We start from the raw sequence: 18,313 nt of genomic DNA on the forward strand, positions 1-18,313 counted from the left end.
TGGAAATCTTATGAAACGCTTCAGTTAAATAGTTGGAGAAGCATTATTCAGGATCTGCACAAATACATCTTAACACAACTGACAGCCCATGTTGGTTATCCAGAGAGCATTATAATCTCATATAACACACAGTTAAGCCTTCACCTTCAGTTCTGTAATGGTGTAAAAGGAAAATGAATTTGAGAGCTAAGGAATGACCAGCCAAATCTGGTCGTCTGGAGGCTGGCCTCTCAGAGCTGGACTTGCCTCCTCAGACAATTTAGGAACAAACACTGGCTGGAAACCTGCTTTCATGGATCTGAGCTGCAGGCCGCTAGCTCGCTCACCACATCCTACCCCTGTAATTGCAAGCCTACAAACGTAGCCCTTGACTGTGGCGGAAAGATCCAGGCCTCTCCCAACCATGAAATCCAAGGAGGGAGATCAGGGCCAGAGATCAAGGGCTGCCACATCTCATGGCTTGAACAGGAAACTTGGACACTAGGCCACAGTCAGGCCAGGGAAGGGATGGGTACTTCCCTCAGTTGTGCAGCTCAAAAGCCTCACAGCCCAAGGAGAGGGGGCCGAGTACACCTTTCAGAATACAAGGAACACAGCAACCACCCCTAATGCCCACACACAATCCAAGATGTGATGGGCAGTGGAGGAACTGAGCTTGCTTACTGCTTCTGCATCTGCAAGCTCTCCCAGTGAACACTGCTCTGGGCCAGCTCTGCGTGTGGTCGGCTCCATTTCCTCACATGTCTGACAGTGTTTGCAAAAGCCCTGAAGATAGAGGGTGTGTAAAATGTGTGAGTAGGTGAGGAGGCATAGGGGTGTGTGTGTGTGAAACAGAAAATACAACTCTTCTTTTGACTTACAGCTTAGCGAAACACAACAAAAACATTTACATTAGTCAAGTCCTATCTGCCAAGTGTGGGCAAAACTCCAGTTGGTATAATTTGAGAAAGACTTACTTACAAAATGACTACTTAGGAAGTGTGCACGGGTGAGGTGGAGGGGAACTCTAAGAGACAATGTAGAAAGTGCTGGCTAGCACAGTAGAGCTATGACTACTGGGTCCAAAGAGATGAAGCCGGGAGAGGTTACCAGAACCTGGAAAGAGACCTGTATGTAGAGCAAGTGACCTCAAGAAAAGCTGTGACTTTTTAAAAAAAATTAACATATAATGCATTTGCTTTAAGGGTGCGGGTCTGTGAATCATCAGTCTTAAACAATTCACAGCAATCACATAAGAGTTGTGACTTCTGACAGGGAGTGCAGGGAGCCCCAGGACCCTCCACAAGGAGGAAGCCAGGGAATGAGAACTCTGATCTCGTTCCCCACCCAACTTCTACCCAGACACACGGCTGACGCAGTGGAAGTGTGGAAATACAAGGAGCCTGTGGAATTTGATCAACTGATACGTGTCAGCTTCCTGGAGTGGAGAGCTTGGTAGAGAAGGGAAGAGAGAGTAGACCTGCGGGTGCAAACATATCCTTATCCAGAAGATTCTCCCTACAGCTAGCACATTTCTAAGAAAGTTCTATGGGCAGCCTCCCATTGATGTGTCAAAGCAGGACACACAAAGTAAAAGGAACTAGGTATCGATAATCCCTACTCAACTTCTTTTCCCCATCTCCTAGTGTGTTTCTTCACCACTTTGGCTTTGAGCACTCAAAATGAAGATAATCATCAGCGGTAGAAGGGACAGATTATGGTACATCTTCTCAATGCAATATTACACAGAAATGAAAACAAAAACAGGCAACCATATGAAGAACTGTCATTGACATAAGGTCAAATTAAGCCAGACACAAAAACATACATTCTGTATGATTCCATTATATACATTTAAGAAAAATAAACCAGAGGCAAACAGGGATCGGAATACTGGGTACTCTTCTGGAAGAAGGGTCTTGACTGAGAAGAGGGCAAGAAAAATCTTTCTGGAGTCTGAAACTATCTTGGCCTGGGTGGTAGTTGCATAAATACATACATATGTACAGTTTTGTATAAAATACACTTAGGACTTCGTGCATTTTACTTAGGTAAATTGGACTTCAGTAAAACACATATATAATAACTGACAGAAATGTATATATGCCCAATATAAAAGTTATATATATTTTTACATCATAAAATGTTGTTATCATATTTGTTTCAGGTGTTTTAACAATGATACACATATAGCAAAGACTCCTCCTGTATTTCCCTCTTGTTCCATTCTCTCTCCTTCTATTCCTCGCTCTTCCCTTTCCCAGTTGCTTGATTTCATAAATTTGGTTTGTGGGGATTATTTTATTCTTAAAAACGTCATTATGTGTGATAGCTAATCCATGAAAGAAATATATTTTCATCGCCATTGTGTAAAATGTGGGATTGCATAATGACAAACTTAATTATGTGAGTGAGGTGAGCCATCTGTTGGCTAGCTAGATAGGAGTTCTGGGGGCCTGCTGGATAACCCATCTCTGGCTGGGTCCTGGCTGTCTTTTGGTGCTACCTGGTGGCACCTGTCTGCTTCAGTACAAATATCTTTGGGTTTGAGTCTAGGTTCTGTACACCATCTGGAATTTGCAAGAATCTCACTTCAAATTATCCCTTGCTTTGTATGCCCATTACAGAAACTTTGGGTCAGCCTGTAGGGACCCAGCTCCTGGCTCTCTGTCTCCTCTTTCTCTATTTTTCTCCACTTTCTTTCCTCTGTGTCCACTTTCACTGTACTCCTAGAAAAGATTTAAGAACATGGACCTGGCAGAGGATGGACACCAATCACCAATCATGTGATATCAGAATCTGTGTTACTGTGGTTATTATAGGGCTTTGCATATAAGAATTGGAAAGGAGGGAGAGAGGCTGTCCATCTGAGATTAATAAGACAATTTAAGGAAACTTACTGAAACACTTAACCATTAGGAATTCAGTAATTCAAATGACATCACATTAATTCATGCAGAAACATCTGTTATAAATAAAAACCATTTGGGGGATGTATTTGAAGAGAAGATCACATTTATAACAGCAAACACATACACCAATAATCTTTAAAAATTACTGCCTGCAAATATTAACGAATATACCCACTCCAGACAACTTGAGTGGCCACTGACTCCTGAACAATTACAGCTTTAACTCTGCTTCTATTCTTCCCACCTGCTGGATAAAAATCATAAATATATCCAATCACACCTGCCACCTGGATAAAATTCACTAAGATACTCAAGTCTTTGAACCCATCTCCATTTCACCGAACACACGTGCCAGCTGAGCCCTGCCTAACACGCACTTCCACATACCCACATTGCCCCCCTGGGTGCAGTTTTTTCCCTGCAAGCAAAGAGCAGCGAGTACTCTATCTTTGTCTGACGAGCAGGGGTGGTCCTGGTGACCTCTGACCCACAGACATCAGCAGAGGTCTGTGCTGAAACTCCAACCCAGAAAGAACCCTATTTTTACACCCTGTTATACACAGAGCCCTGACTGTGACAGTGAGTGCCCAGGAATTTAAGAATACCTGGAACAAAACAAAAATGCACAGAGATGAAACCATGCTAAAATCTCAGAGTTTCAAAAAAATCAGTATTATATAGACAGGAATCTCTGAACCTTGCATTATCAAATTAGAATCAGAATAAAAATGTTACAGCCATCTATGTGTACAAAGAATTTTTAAACTTATAAATCAGTTATTGCTACAAAAGTAAGTTAGAAGATATTTAGAAAGAGCGGAAAATACTTATCAAATAGTACCACTATTTTTTTTTTTTTAGATTTTGTCTTTTATTTTTAAAGATTTTATTTATTTGAAAGAAAGAGAGAGAGAGCATGAGCAGGGGAGTGGGGGTGGAAAGAGGGAAGTAGGCTCCCTGCTAATCAGAGAACCTGATCCCTAGGCTGGATCCCAGGACCCTGGGATTGTGACCTGAGCAGAAGGCAGATGCTTAACTGACTGAGCCACCCAGGCCTCCCTAGTACCACTGTTTTTGAAATGGTAATTGTTGAAACATGGAAAGCAACTCTCTTATTTTTTAATTAACATATAATATATTATTAGCCCCAGGGGTTCAGGTCTGTGAATCACCACATTTACACACTTCATAGCACATACCTTCTTGCTTTGTCAAAGATTAGTTGACCATGGAGCTGAGGGTCTATTTCTGGGCTCTCTCTCTATTCTGTTCCATTGATCTGTGTGTCTGTTTTTGTGCCTATATCATTCTGTCTTTTTTTTTTTTCCCAAAGGTTTTACTTATTTATTTGACAGAGAGATCACAAGTAAGGAGGCAGGTAGAGAGAGAGAGAGGGGGGAGCAGGCTCCCTGCTGAGCAGAGCCCGATGTGTGGCTCGATCCCAGAACCCTGACATCATGACCCAAGTCGAATGCAGAAGCTTAACCCACTGAGCCATCCAGGTGCCCCAGTACCATACTGTCTTGATGATGACAGCATTGTAATAGAGCTTGAAGTCTGGGAATTGTGATGCCACCAACTTTGGCTTTCTTTTTCAACATTCCTTGGGCTATTCAAGGGTTCTGGTTCCATATAAATTTTAGGATTATTTGTTCCATTTCTTTGAAAGAAATTGATGGTATTTTGATAGGGATTGCATCAAATTTGTAGACTGCTTTAGGTAGCATAGACATGTTCACAATATTTGCTCTTCCATTCCAGGAGCATGGAACATTTTTCCATTTCTTTGCGTCTTCCTCAATTTCTTTCATGAGTACTTTATGGTTTTCTGAGTATAGATTCATTGCCTCTTTGGTTAGGTTTATTCCTAGGTATCTTATGGTTTTGGGTGCAATTGTAAATGGGATTGACTCCTTAATTTCTCTTTCTTCTGTCTTGTTGTTGGTGTAAAGAAGTGTAACTGATTTCTGTGCATTGATTTTATATCCTGACATTTTACTGAATTCCTGTACAAGATTTGGAGTGGAGTCTTTTGGATTTTCCACACATATAGTATCATACCATCTGCAAAAAATGATAGTTTAACTTCTTTACCGATTTGGATGTCTTTAATTTCTTTTTGTTGTCTGATTGCTGAGGCTAGGACTTCTAGTACTATGTTGAATAGCAGTGGTGATAATGGACATCCCTGCCGTGTTCCTGACCTTAGCGGAAAAGCTCTCAGTTTTCCCCCATTGAGAATGATATTCGTGGTGGGTTTTTCATAGATGGCTTTGATGATATTGAAGTATGTACCCTCTATCCCTACACTTTGAAGAGTTTTGATCAGGAAAAGATGCTATACTTTGTCAAATGCTTTTTCAGCATCTACTGTGGAAAGCAACTCAAGTTTTAATGACGAACTTACAAATTTGTTTCCTTTGAAGTTAAGTACGTTGCAGATGCCAGCTCTCACACATTCTGTCCAGTGTGTTCTGGAAGTCCTAGCTCTGGCCCGGAAAAATGGAAAGTCATTGCTTAAAGGTCACTTCTTTAAAAGTCCAAGAAGAAATATAAACTATTAGAAACTGTTGCCATGGGGCACCTGGGTAGCTCAGTAGGTTAAAGCCTCTGCCTTCAGCTTAGGTCATGATCCCAGGGTCCTGGGATTGAACCCCTCCTCTGCAGGGAGCTTCCTCTCTGCCTGCCTCTCTGCCTACTTGTGATCTCTGTCAAATAAATAAGTAAAATATTTTTTTTAAAAGAAACTGTTGCCATTAAAGAGAACAAGAGAGAGTTGTTTTGTTTTGTTTTGTTTCTAACAGAATCTTCCTGTTAGTGATTATTGACTCCAACCAGATGGGTAAAGAAATTACATGCATTCTGGATGTTGGATACAGGAGACTTCTAACCCACGTCGGTCAGGAAAAACCGGGATGTTGGAAGCTGTGGGTTTAGGGGCCTCTGTTGACCTAATGATGAACACTGGAAAGAAAAAATGCGTTCGGGAATTCCTTCTGTGCCTCAGGAAGCATCATCCTGAAGGCACGTAGTTCTTATTCCTCATCCCAGCCTCAGATATCTGTATGAGAGCCCCAGAGCGCTAACTAGAATTCTGTAATCATGCCTCTCCTGACTGACAGATCGAATTCCTCAGAGCAGACTGTGTTGGTGATCAGGTCATTGTCTCTTACTTCTGAAATCACCCCTTCCACCTGCTCTGGAAAAACGAATATGGGACCTTTAAGTATGTTTGCTTTGCCAAATGGCGCTATGTTAAGCTTTATCAGTAGAGGGCGCTGGAGAGACTTTGTAGGTGTAAGAAGTTTTCTTTCCCGGTTCCAGGGACTCCGCGTCAGTAACACCTGGCAGTCTCTATGCCGATGGGGGGAGGAGGGATGCAGGGGCGGGGGTGCTTTGTAGCGGAATGTATTTGAACAGCTTTCCCCAGTGCCCTAGTGAGACACCTTAGACGAGATCCAGTGCCTTAGACGTTGGATTTATGGCAAGATCCACCAGAGCGCTACCTCACCGACTTCTCTGCCATTCAGTATCCAAGGCTGTGGCATCTCACAAGATCTGATCTCAGCACTAGGAGGAGACTAGTCTTCCTGGCTGGCCTATTTCACCTCTCAGGTTTGTAGGTCTACTATACTACTACGTCCTATTCTGCTTTATTTCATATTATATTATACCATATCTTATTATATCATTGCATATTTGCTGTATTAAGTATTCTAGCCACAATTCCAATATTCTTTAGGATTCTCTTTACAGTTTACCAGCAAATCTCTCATTCCTCCAATTCCCTGTTCAAACTGATAATTCTCATTTCCCTCTTCAACTATGATATGGATTCTTTCTCCTGACTGAACCCAGACTGATACAGAAGGTAATTTTTGCAGAGAAATAAACATTGCTCTGTGTTGTGCTTAGTTTTATCTTAATATTAACTAGTCAGAAACTAATAATCTATAAAACTTTTCTTTTCCAAAAGAGACATAATGAATGAATGAATGATGGCTCTCTCAAAAACCTGGAGCTATTCTTTTTCCTTTTAATTTTTAAAATTTTTTTATTTTTTCAGCGTAACATTCATTATTTTTGCACCACACCCATTGGAGCTATTCTTTAAAAAAAATTATATATATATATATATATATATATATATATATACACACACACACACACAAATACAATGGTGCTATAAAATTTTATGATGTAAGTTTAAAACATAGTAGTCATATTTAACCTACCAGCATCATCCCTTAGACAATATCTTTATGACTCCAAACTAATCTGTCAGCCTAAAGATTAATGAAAGCATATTTGTCTCATCTCAGAAAACAGACACAAATTTTTAGGTTATTTAAACGTTTGGGGGGGAGCCCCTGGGTGACTCGGTGTGTTTAAAGCCTCTGCCTTCGGTGTCTTGATCCCAAGGCCGGTGATCGAGCCCCACATTGGGCTCTCTGCTTGGCAGGGACCCTGCTTCCTTTCTTCTCTTTCTGCCTGCCTCTCTGCCTACTTGTGATCTCTGTCTGTCAAATAAATAAAATCTTTAAAAAAATTTTTTTTTCATTGTGAAATATAACCTACACAGAAATAAGCATGAATTTTTAGGATTGGCTTCACAAATATGTACAGCAAACCCAAGTGGTCAAGACATACACTACCAACACCCCCAGCGTACTAGAAGCTTCCTGAGCCACACCCTTCCCCTCCCTCATCCACCCATGTATGTACAGCACCTTCTGCTCACCCTAGAAGTAAGGCAACAACTTTTCCTCACTGTTTGGGTAATTATTTCCTTGATTCATTTTGCCAGCAATGCATGTATCCCTAAAAGTAAAGTTCAATTTTGTCTGATTTTAATCTTTACATTTATTTGTTTTTCTTGGTAATATTCATTCATGTCGTGCATATAAATAACTCTTCCCTGTCGTCTCCTGTTGCTGCAGTTACTGTTGATGGAAATTTGAATTGTTTCCGATTTGGAGAATATTGCAGTTTCCATGTATCCTGGTAAATTCAAGCACACATTTCTGTAGGGCATGTATCTGGGAGTGGAACCTGCATATTTTCAACTATATGAAATACTGCTAACCAGTTTTCTAACGTGGTTTTAGCCTATTAAATTCCCTCCAGAAATGTGTCAGAGTTGTTCTCGTTCTACACCCTCCTCAAAATCTGCTATTGTCAGTCGTTTTAAAATCATTTTAATCCGTGGCCCTTCGCGGTCTCCTCCCTCACAAACATAACCACCCATTGGCCTTTCTCCGAGAACGCCAGGAGTTCTGCTCTCACAAGTGTTTTTCTATTCCTACATTCCCTACCCCACCCCCCACCCCCACGCTGCACCCAGGCTCCCAATCCCTCTCGTCCCTGGCATCCCAGGACAAAGAGCAGAGAGAGCCACGGGAGAAAGCGAGCTGGAACCTTTCTCTTGCTAGAAGGCCGGCTCTGCCCCAGGGAGGGGTGGGATTAGATCCTTCCCTGGGAGTCCCTGGCTCCGCCGCCGCCCCCCCCCCCCCCGAGGCTACGCGAGTCCAGCAGAAAGCTGGGAATGGTGTGACAGTGCGCGGCTCGCAGTGCTTAGGAAACGTCTAGATGACTCCCGCCGATGGAAAGCACGAGGTGTGCCCTAGGGAGCACAGAAACAGATGAAACAGCACAGGGTGCGGGAACCCTCGGACGAGATGTCTTTTGTTCTTCCTTTTTCTCTTTTCTCCAAGCTGCTCACGGCCCTTCTCCGTCCCTCGCGCCCAAAGCCCCTCTTTCCTGTTTTATTCTTCAGGGGAGCCAAGCACCTTTCCCTCGGTTCTCCCTCGTGCGTGCAACGGCACCGCCCAACGGCACCGCCCCGGAAACGAACTAGATTCATTCAGGGAATGTCAGCCGGACCGAGCCTTGGGAGGCTGGGGGCGGGGGGTTCCTGCGTACCCTGCTTCGGGAACTCGGCACTTTGCACTCCCGCGCCCCTAGCAGCCACCCCTGGAACCTGACTCACAGGCCAGTTGCTGGGATTGACTCGGCTGGGGCCACCCATCCCGGCCATGAGGTCAGGATGGACCTTATTCCCCGAAAGCCATTTGCTCCCCCTGATCGTCCTGGTGGCGCTTCTCTTAGACGCTCTTGGCGAGGGTTTAATTTTTCACCCTGAATGGGGGTTTGAGTCGTATGAAATCATCATTCCCAAGAAGCTGAGCCTCCGGGGAGGCCCGCAGGGTGCCGTCCAGCAAGTGTCCTACCTCCTGCAGGTCAAAGGCAAGAAGTATGTCCTCCACCTCTGGCCCAAGAGGTTTCTACTGCCCCGAAATCTAAAGGTTTTCTCTTTCTCGAAACAAGGGAAACTCCTGGAGGATCACCCTTACATACCCAGGGACTGTAACTACATAGGCCTGGTTGAAGGAACTCAGGATTCAGAAGCTACTTTAAGTACGTGCACAGGGAGTCTCCGAGGCATATTGAGAATTGAGGAGGACCGTTACCAAATCGAGCCCCTCCGGGCCTCTTCCAGCTTTGAACATGTCATGTATCTCCTGAAGACAGACGGCAAATTTCAGAATCAGACCTGTGGCTTAACTAATGATGACCTAGAAGAGAAGATGGCTCAGACGGAGAACAGGGCAAAGCTTAGGGACTCTCCCAGATCCTCTCTCCATCCGAAGTACTTGGAAATAGCCCTAGTCTTTGATTACAAGAGATACTTGTTTTCAGACGCCAATGTTACTCGAGTCATACAGGATGCCATTCTTTTGACTGGGATTATGGACACCTTCTTTAAAGATATCAATATGAGGATAATTCTACAAGGTGTGGAAATATGGACAGAGAACGACAGAATAAATATTCCCCAATTAAGCTCACAAGAACTTCTAAACACATTTTTAAAATATCGTACAGCAAACCTTTCTAAGCAGATTTCAGCAGATTGGGCACACTTGTATACTACACATAATCTGACTCATTCATTTGGAGGGACGTATATCGGAGGTGTGTGTAAGGACAAATACAGCGGATCAGTAAGTAGTTTCACAAATGCAAATATTCTTGAAGCCAGCAGGATATCTGCTCACGAACTGGGTCATGGGATGGGAATGAAACATGATACGCTGTATTGTAAGTGTAGAGGTAAGAGCACTTGTATCATGGGCCTTGGGAGTAGTGGGTTTAGTAATTGTAGTTATAGCGAATATTTTGATCACATACAAACAGGAGCAGAATGTCTGAATAATATCCCAGGACTTGGTTATGTGGTGGAGAGATGTGGAAATAAAATTGTGGAAGGCACTGAAGAATGTGATTGTGGTTCAAGAGAGGACTGTAAAAATGACAGGTGTTGCCAACCGGACTGTAAATTCGTGCAAGGTGCCGATTGTAACACCGGGCTTTGCTGTCATAACTGTCGTTTTCGTCCACTTGGGTACATGTGTCGAAAGGAAGATAATGAATGTGACCTTGCAGAGTACTGCAGTGGAATCTCAAATTTCTGCCCAAATGATACTTATAAGCACGATGGAACCCTTTGCAAGCGTAACTCCCTTTGTTTCAAAAAGAGGTGCAATTCCAGATATACGCAGTGTCAAAATATTTTTGGATCTGATGCCAGGGAAGCTCCTGAGCAGTGCTATCAGGCAGTGAATTTAATGGGTGACCAATATGGGAACTGTGGTCTCAAAGGTTACAGGTACAAAGCCTGTACCAAGGAAAATGCACTGTGCGGCAGGCTACAGTGTATAAATGTCAAGCACGTCCCTGATATGCCAGTGCATAGGGCCCTCATCTCTACTCATCTGCGAGCAGAAAATCTCATGTGCTGGGGGGTAGGTTTCCATGAATCCTTGGAGCCCACGGGAATATCTGACATCGGCGTCATAAATGATGGTACCCCCTGTGGTTTTGGCCATATCTGTGTTAACAGAACTTGTGTGCCTACCTCCTCCTTGAAATTTGACTGTCCACCTTCGAAGTGCAACCTCCGAGGCGTTTGCAACAATAAGAGAAACTGCCATTGCACCTATGGCTGGGCGCCTCCATTCTGCGAGGAGGTAGGGTATGGAGGCAGCATTGACAGCGGGCCGGCGAGACAGCTGAAAGAGGATATGCCTGCCCCAGTGCAGGTGGTGTCCATTATGTTAATGCGCCTTATTTTCTTAATCATCTCAGTGATTGCTGTGTTTTTCAGGAGATTGATAAAACAGTATATAACCCCCGCAGAGAGAGAAGCAACACCGATTAACTTTCAAGATAAATAATCCAAGGCAAAAAATGTCAAGAACCCAAACAAGTAGGTAGGCGATCCACAGCCACTTAATAACACAGAGCTGTAATCGAAAAGCTTCTCTTTTGTTCTTCCAGTTCTTTTTTCATGTAATTTTCCTTCAAGCTTCCATCGGCAAATAAATGATATTCTTGTTTGGGAAACAAATAAGTGCCTTTTGCTTTTTTAGCATTCCCTTGCTCCTTCATTTGTGATCAAGTTTGGGATATCCTGAAAAACATGGCACAATGGCTTTTCTGAACACTCAAGGGGATATTGCTTTGCAGAATTGCATTGGTTTTCACAGTAGAGTCCCGTGGCTCAGGATCGCAGCACACAAAGTGATTGTCTGTCTCTCTGCCTCCCTCAAGTGATCAGTGAGAACTCTGGGCTTGGGCCCCTGCTGACTGATAAATGTGGACGACCGCTTTTATAAAAAGAAAGCCATCCTTTATAAGGGGTGTCACACGGGTAATTCTTTTTCCCTGGTCTGGTCATGTTATGGGTCCCTCCAGCTCTGCAGGTGTGTGGTTTGGGGCAATCTCAGTTGGGTGAAGGACACTAATCTACCATAACTCTTGCATTTCACCCCAGTCTATAAATGATGACAAAGGGTGGCAGCGTCCTGAGGACAAGACTTGTAACAAAGTTCCATGCTTTGGGCTTTTGCTGGGAGGATCTGGTCTTTTGTGAATGTGTGCTGAGGGGAGATGTGGCCCTAAGTTTGCCACACCCTTAAGTAGAGCAGAGGAGGGAGAGGAAAGCCTTCCACCATGGACCCCCATGGCTCCCTCCAAATAATCTTGCCCCTTTCCATGGTGCTGAGTGTGGGCAGAATCAATGCTCCCCTCTCGTGCCCAGGGAGGACCTCATCCTTCCTAGAACTGCATCAGCCCAAGGGTTTGTGGTCTTGCTCTAGGCCATGCCTTCCCACTGTTGTCTCATCCCCTACTGACCGCCCCCCGGCCCCGCCAGCCATGCTCTCCCCTCCCCAAGCACCACTGAAGCCTCACTATCCTCACCCTCCTCCCCCGCCTGTCCTGTTCTCAGCCACACTGTTCTTCTAATTGAAGAAGTTACAGGAGGCTGGGGGGGGGGGTCCCCTTGTACTGTTTGGGGACTGGTTTTTAGTGAGGGGAGAACAAGAAAACCTGACTTTGTGATGATCATAATTCTAACATTTTTTAGGCTTGGCCGTCACCAGAAAACATCCTGAGAGAGCAAGGACATTTAATTGGAATAGTAAAAATGATAGCTGCCATGTGTGGAGAGTTCCCTCCATGCCAGGCAGTGTTTTTTCTTTTCTTTTCCTTTTTTAAAGATTTTATTTATTTATTTATTTACTTGCTTATTTATTTAGTTATTTATTCGACAGAGATCACAAGTAGGCAGAGAGGCAGGCAGAGAGAGAGGGAAGCAGGCTCCCTGCTGAGCAGAGAGCCCAATGCAGGGCTTGATCCCAGGACCCCTGAGATCATGACCCCAGCCGAAGGCAGAGGCTTTAATCCACTGAGCCGCCCAGGCACCCCCGTGCCAGGCAGTGTTCTAAATGCCTCATGTGCATTTATGTATTTTCACTGCCCAAAATAACTCTGTGTGATATATGGTCTTATTCCAACCCCCCAACAGACAAATTAAAGCACGATGCAGAGTAATAATCTGCTCAAGATGATGTAACTAATAAGTAATGGTATTGCTACAAGAAGCAACAAGGGCTCTTGAGAAGACAGTGCCATGGCCAGGTAGAGTACTCTAGAAACTGTAGCTGAGCAGCCTTGATTGATAGTGTTGTTTCAGTCCACTGTCTCCTTGCTGTATTCAAGCAAGAACTGTAACTCCTTTTTCCGGTGAATTTGTCAATTTCTCCATGTAGTTCTATCAGTTTGCATGATGTCTTTTGGAGCTGCTGTCAGGTGCAGAAACTTGGGGGATTCTTACATCTTCTTGATGAATTGACCTCTTCATTGATATGAAATGACTATCTGACTCTGGTCATACGTCTCGCTTGGAAGTCTATCATAGCTGATGTTAATACAGTTACTTCGGCTTCCTTTTGACTACTGTTCATATCACATACACAACTTTTTCCATTCTTTTATTTCAATATATTAGTATCTTCATATTTATACTGAGTTTCTAGTAGGCAACATGTAGTTGAGTCATTTTTTTGTTGTTGTTTTTAAGATTTTATTTATTTGAGAGAGAGACAGTGAAAGAAAGCATGAGCAAGGAGAAGGTCAGAGGGAGAAGCAGACTCCCCACGGAGCTGGGAGCCCGATGTGGGACTTGATCCCGGGACTCCAGGATCATGACCTGAGCCAAAGGCAGTCGTCCAACCAACTGAGCCACCCAGGCGTCCCAGTTGAGTCGTTTTTAAAATCAAGTCTGACAATTTCTGCCTTTTGATTAATGTTTTGACCATTCACATTTAATGTGATTATGAAAATATAATGTATTATTAGCCCTAGAGGTACAGGTCTGTGAATCGTCAGGTTTACACAATTCATAGCACTCACCATAACACATACCCTCCCCAATGTCCATAACCCCACCACTCTCTCCCTCCCTCCTTCCCTCCCACAGCAACCTGCAGTTTGTTTTGTGAGATTAAGAGTCTCTTATGGGGGGCGCCTGGGTGGCTCAGTGGGTTAAGGCCTCTGCCTTCGGCTCAGGTCATGATCCCAGGGTCCTGGGATCGAGCCCTGCGTCTGGCTCTCTGTTCAGCAGGGAGCCTGCTTCCTCCTCTCTCTCTGCCTGCCTCTCTGCCTACTTGTGATCTCTGCCTGTCAAATAAATAAATAAAATCCTAAAAAAAAAAAAAAGAGTCTCTTATGGTTTGTCTCCCTCCTGATCCCATCCGGTATTTTTTTTTTCCTTTCCTACTCCCCAAACCCCCCACATTGCTTCTCAAATTCCTCATATCAGGAAGATCATATGATACTTGTCTTTCTCTGATTGACCTATTTTGCTAAGCTTAATACCCTCTAGCTCCATCCATGTCGTTGCAAATGAAAAGATTTTATTTCTTTTGAGGACTGCATAGTATTCCATTGTGCGTGTGTGTGTGTATACACATATACACATATATATATATCTCCATTCATATTTATCCATTCATCTGTTGATGGACATTTAGATTCTTTCCATAGTTTGGCTATTGTGGATATTGCTACTATAAACATTTGGGTACACATGCCCCTTCAGATCACTACATTTGTATCTTTAGGGTAAATACACGGTACTGAGATTGCTGGGTCATGGGGTAGCTGTATTTTCAACTTTTTGAGGAACTTCCATGCTGTTTTCCAGAATGGCTGCACCACCTTGCATTCCCACCAACAGTGTTGGAGGGTTCCCCTTTCTCCGCACCCTTGAAATCTCCCCACATGATTTCAGTCCATAGAAAACAGCCTTTGGCAGTCTGTGCTGACTTAAAAACCTAGGTGAAAAGCATTTCCTCACTTAAAAAAAAAAAGTAAAAATTCCCTCTTTCTTCAATTCTTCAATTCAATTCTGTCATTTCCTAACTTGTTAATTTTAGCCATTCTAACTGGTGTGAGGTGGTATCTCATTGTGGTTTTGATTTGTATTTTCCTGATGCCGAGTGATGTGGAGCACTTTTTCATGTGTCTGTTGGCCATTTGGATATCTTCCTTGCAGAAATGTCTGTTCATGTCCTCTGCCCATTTCTTGATTGGATTATATGTTCTTTGGGTGTTGAGTTTGATAAGTTCTTTGTAGATTTTGGATACTAGCCCTTTATCTGATATGTCATTTGCAAATACCTTCTCCCATTGGTTTTGTGGACTGTTTCCTTTGCTGTGCAAAAGCTTTTGATCTTGATGAGTCCCAATAGTTCATTTTTGCCCTTGCTTTCCTTGCCTTTGGCAATGTTCCTAGAAAGAAGTTGCTGTGGCTGAGGTCGAAGAGGTTGCTACCTATATTCTTCTCAAAGATTTTGATGGATTCCTTTCTCACATTGAGGTCCTTCATCCATTTTGAGTCTATTTTTGTGTGTGGTGTAAGGAAATGGTCCAGTTTCATTTTTCTGTATGTGGGTGTCCAATTTTCCAAACACCATTTGTTGAAGAGACTGTCTTTTTTCCATTGGGTATTCTTTATTGCTTTGTCAAAGATTAGTTGACCATGGAGTTGAGGGTCTGTTTCTGGGCTCTCTATTCTGTCTATTTTTTGTGTCAGTACCATACTGTCTTGATGATGACAGCATTGTAATAGAGCTTGAAGTCTGGAATTGTAATGCCACCAACATTGGCTTTCTTTTTCAACATTCCTCTGGATGTTCAAGATCTTTTCTGGTTCCATATAAAGTTTAGGATTATTTGTTCCATTTCTTTGAAAGAAATTGATGGTATTTTGATAGGGATTGCATTAAATGTGTATATTGCTTTAGGTAGCATAGACATTTTCACAATATTTGTTCTACCAATCCATGAGCATGGAACATTTTTCCATTCCTTTGTGTCTTCCTCAATTTCTTTCATGAGTACTTTATAGTTTTCTGAGTACAGATTTGTTGCCTCTTTGGTTAGGTTTATTCCTAGGTATCTTATGGTTTGGGGTGCAATTGTAAATGGGATCAACCCCTTAATTTGTTTTTCTTCTGTCTTGTTGTTGGCATTTCTTTAAGAAATGCAACTGATTTCTGTGCATTGATTTTATATCCTGACACTTTACTGAATTCCTGTACAAGTTCTAGCAGATTTGGAGTGGAGTCTTTTGGGTTTTCCACATAAAGCATCATATCATCCACAAAGGGTGATAGTTTAACTTCTTCTTTGCCAATTTGGATGCCTTTAATTTCTTTTTGTTGTCTGATTGCTGAGACTAGGACTTCCAGTACTATTTGAAGAGCAGTGGTGATAATGGACATCCCTGCCATGTTCCTGACCTTAGCAAAAAAACTCTCAGTTTTTCTCCATTGAGAATGATATTCGCTGTAGGTTTTTCATAGGTGGCTTTGATGATATTGAGGTATGTACCCCTATCCCTACACTTTGAAGTGTTTTGATCCAGAAAGGATGCTGTACTTTGTCAAATGCTTTTTCATCATCTCTTGAGAGTATCATATGGTTCTTGTCCTTTCATTAATGTATCACATTGATTGATTTGCAGATGTTGAACCAATCTTGCAGCCCTGAAATAAATCCCACTTGGCCATGGTGGATAATCCTTTTAATATACTGTTGGACCCTATTGGCTAGTATTTTGGTGAGGATTTTTGCATCTGTGGTCATCAAGGATATTGGTCTGTAATTCTCTTTTTTGATGGGGCCTTTGTCTGGTTTTGAGATCAAGGTAATGCTGGCCTCATAAAATGAGTTTGGAAGTTTTCCTTCCATTTCTGTTTTTTTGAACAGTTTCAGGAGAATAGGTATTAATTCTTCTTTAAATGTTTGATAGAATTTCCCTGGGAAGCCATCTGGCCCTGGGCTCTTGTTTGTTTGGAGATTTTTGATGTCTGCTTCAATCTCCTTACTGGTTATGGGTCTGTTCAGGTTTTCTATTTCTGGTCTGGTTCAGTTTTGGTAGTTTATACATCTCTACGAATGCACTCATTTCTTCCAGATTGTCAAATTTGCTGTCATATATTTGCTCATCATATGTTCTTATAATCGTTTGTATTTCTTTGGTGTTGGTTGTGATGTCTCCTCTTTCATTCATGATTTTATTAAATTGGCTCCTTTCTCTTTTCTTTTTGATAAGTCTGGCCAAGGGGTAGTCAATCTTATTAATTCTTTGAAAGAACCAGCTCCTAGTTTTGTTGATTTGTTCTACTGTTTTTTTGGTTTCTATTTCATTGATTTCTGAAATATTTATTTCAGAAATTCTTTATTCTTTCTCTTTATTCTTTATTCTTTCTCTTCTCCTTCTGGGTTTAGGCTTTCTTTGCTGTTCTTTCTCTAGCTCCTTGAGGTGTAGGGTTAGGTTGTGTATTTGAGATCTTTCTTGTTTCTTAAGAAAGGCTTGTATTGCTATATACTTTCCTCTCATGACTGCCTTTGCTGTGTTCCACAGATTTTGAACTGTTGTGTTTTCATTATCATTTGTTTCCATGAATTTTTCTGTTCTTCTTTAATTTCCTGGTTGACCCATTCATTCTTTAGAAGGATATTCTTTAGCCTCCATGTATTTGGATTCTTTCCAACTTTCCTCTTGTGATTGAGTTCTAGCTTCAGAGCATTGTGGTCTGAAAATATGCAGGGAATGATCCCAATCTTTTGGTACTGGTTGAGACCTGAGTTTTGACCCAGGATGTGATCTATTCTGGAGCATGTTTCATGTGCACTAGAGAAGAATGTGTATTTTGTTGCATTGGGATAGAATGTTCTGAATATATCTGTGATGTCCATCTGGTCCAGTGTGTCATTTAAGGCCTTTATTTCCTTATTGATCTTTTGCTTGGATGATCTGTCCATTTTCAGTGAGGGGGGTGGTAAAGTCTCCTACTTTTATTGTATTATTGTTGATGTGTTTCTTTGATTTTGTTATTAATTGGTTTATATAGTTGGCTGCTCCCATGTTAGGGGGACAGATATTTGAAATTGGACACACCCTTTGAGTATGATATCGTGTCCTTCCTCATCTCTTATTATAGTCTTTGGCTTACAGTCAAATTGATCTGATATAAGGATTGCCACCCCAGCTTTCTTTTGATGTCCATTAGCATGGTAAATTGTTTTCCAACCCCTCACTTGGAATCTGGAGTTGTCTTTGGGTCTACAATGAATTTTCCATAGACAGCATATAGATGGGTCTTGTTTTTTTATTCATCCTGATACTCTGTGTCTTTTGATTGGTACATTTAGCCCATTTACATTCAGGGTAACTGTAAAAGATATGAATTTAGTGCCATTGTATTGCCTATAAGGTGACTGTTACTGTATATTGTCTCTGTTTCTTTCTGGTCTACTACTTCTAGGCTCTGTCTTTGCTTAGAGGACCCCTTTCAATATTTCCTGTTCGGCTGGTTTGGTGTTTACAAATTGTTTTAGTTTTTGTTTGTCCTGGAAGCTTTTTATCTCTCCTTCTATTTTCAATGACAGCCTACTTGGATATAGTATTCTTGGCTGCATGTTCTTCTCATTTAGTGCTCAGAATATATCATGCCAGTTCTTTCTGGCCTGCCAGGTATCTGTGGATAAGTCTGCTGCCCATCTAA

General features: G+C 42.3%; 1 protein-coding gene across 1 annotated transcript; it reads left to right on the forward strand.

Moving 5' to 3' along the window:
* The first annotated feature begins 8,716 nt into the window (after positions 1-8,716).
* Positions 8,717-11,291, forward strand: ADAM30 (ADAM metallopeptidase domain 30). Its single transcript, XM_004771038.2, has one exon. It carries the CDS (start codon positions 8,927-8,929, stop codon positions 11,126-11,128), a length of 2,202 nt encoding a protein of 733 aa, XP_004771095.1. The 5' UTR covers positions 8,717-8,926; the 3' UTR covers positions 11,129-11,291.
* The last annotated feature ends 7,022 nt before the right edge of the window (positions 11,292-18,313 follow it).

This window comes from Mustela putorius, unplaced genomic scaffold (genome assembly GCF_011764305.1).
Source record: "Mustela putorius furo isolate JIRA1106 unplaced genomic scaffold, ASM1176430v1.1 tig00000585_pilon_pilon_pilon, whole genome shotgun sequence".
NCBI classification, from domain to species: Eukaryota; Metazoa; Chordata; class Mammalia; order Carnivora; family Mustelidae; genus Mustela; species Mustela putorius.

Bases quoted from the DNA above. Each gene is read 5' to 3' on its own strand.
- ADAM30 (XM_004771038.2), top strand. From the start codon at position 8,927: ATGAGGTCAGGATGGACCTTATTCCCCGAAAGCCATTTGCTCCCCCTG.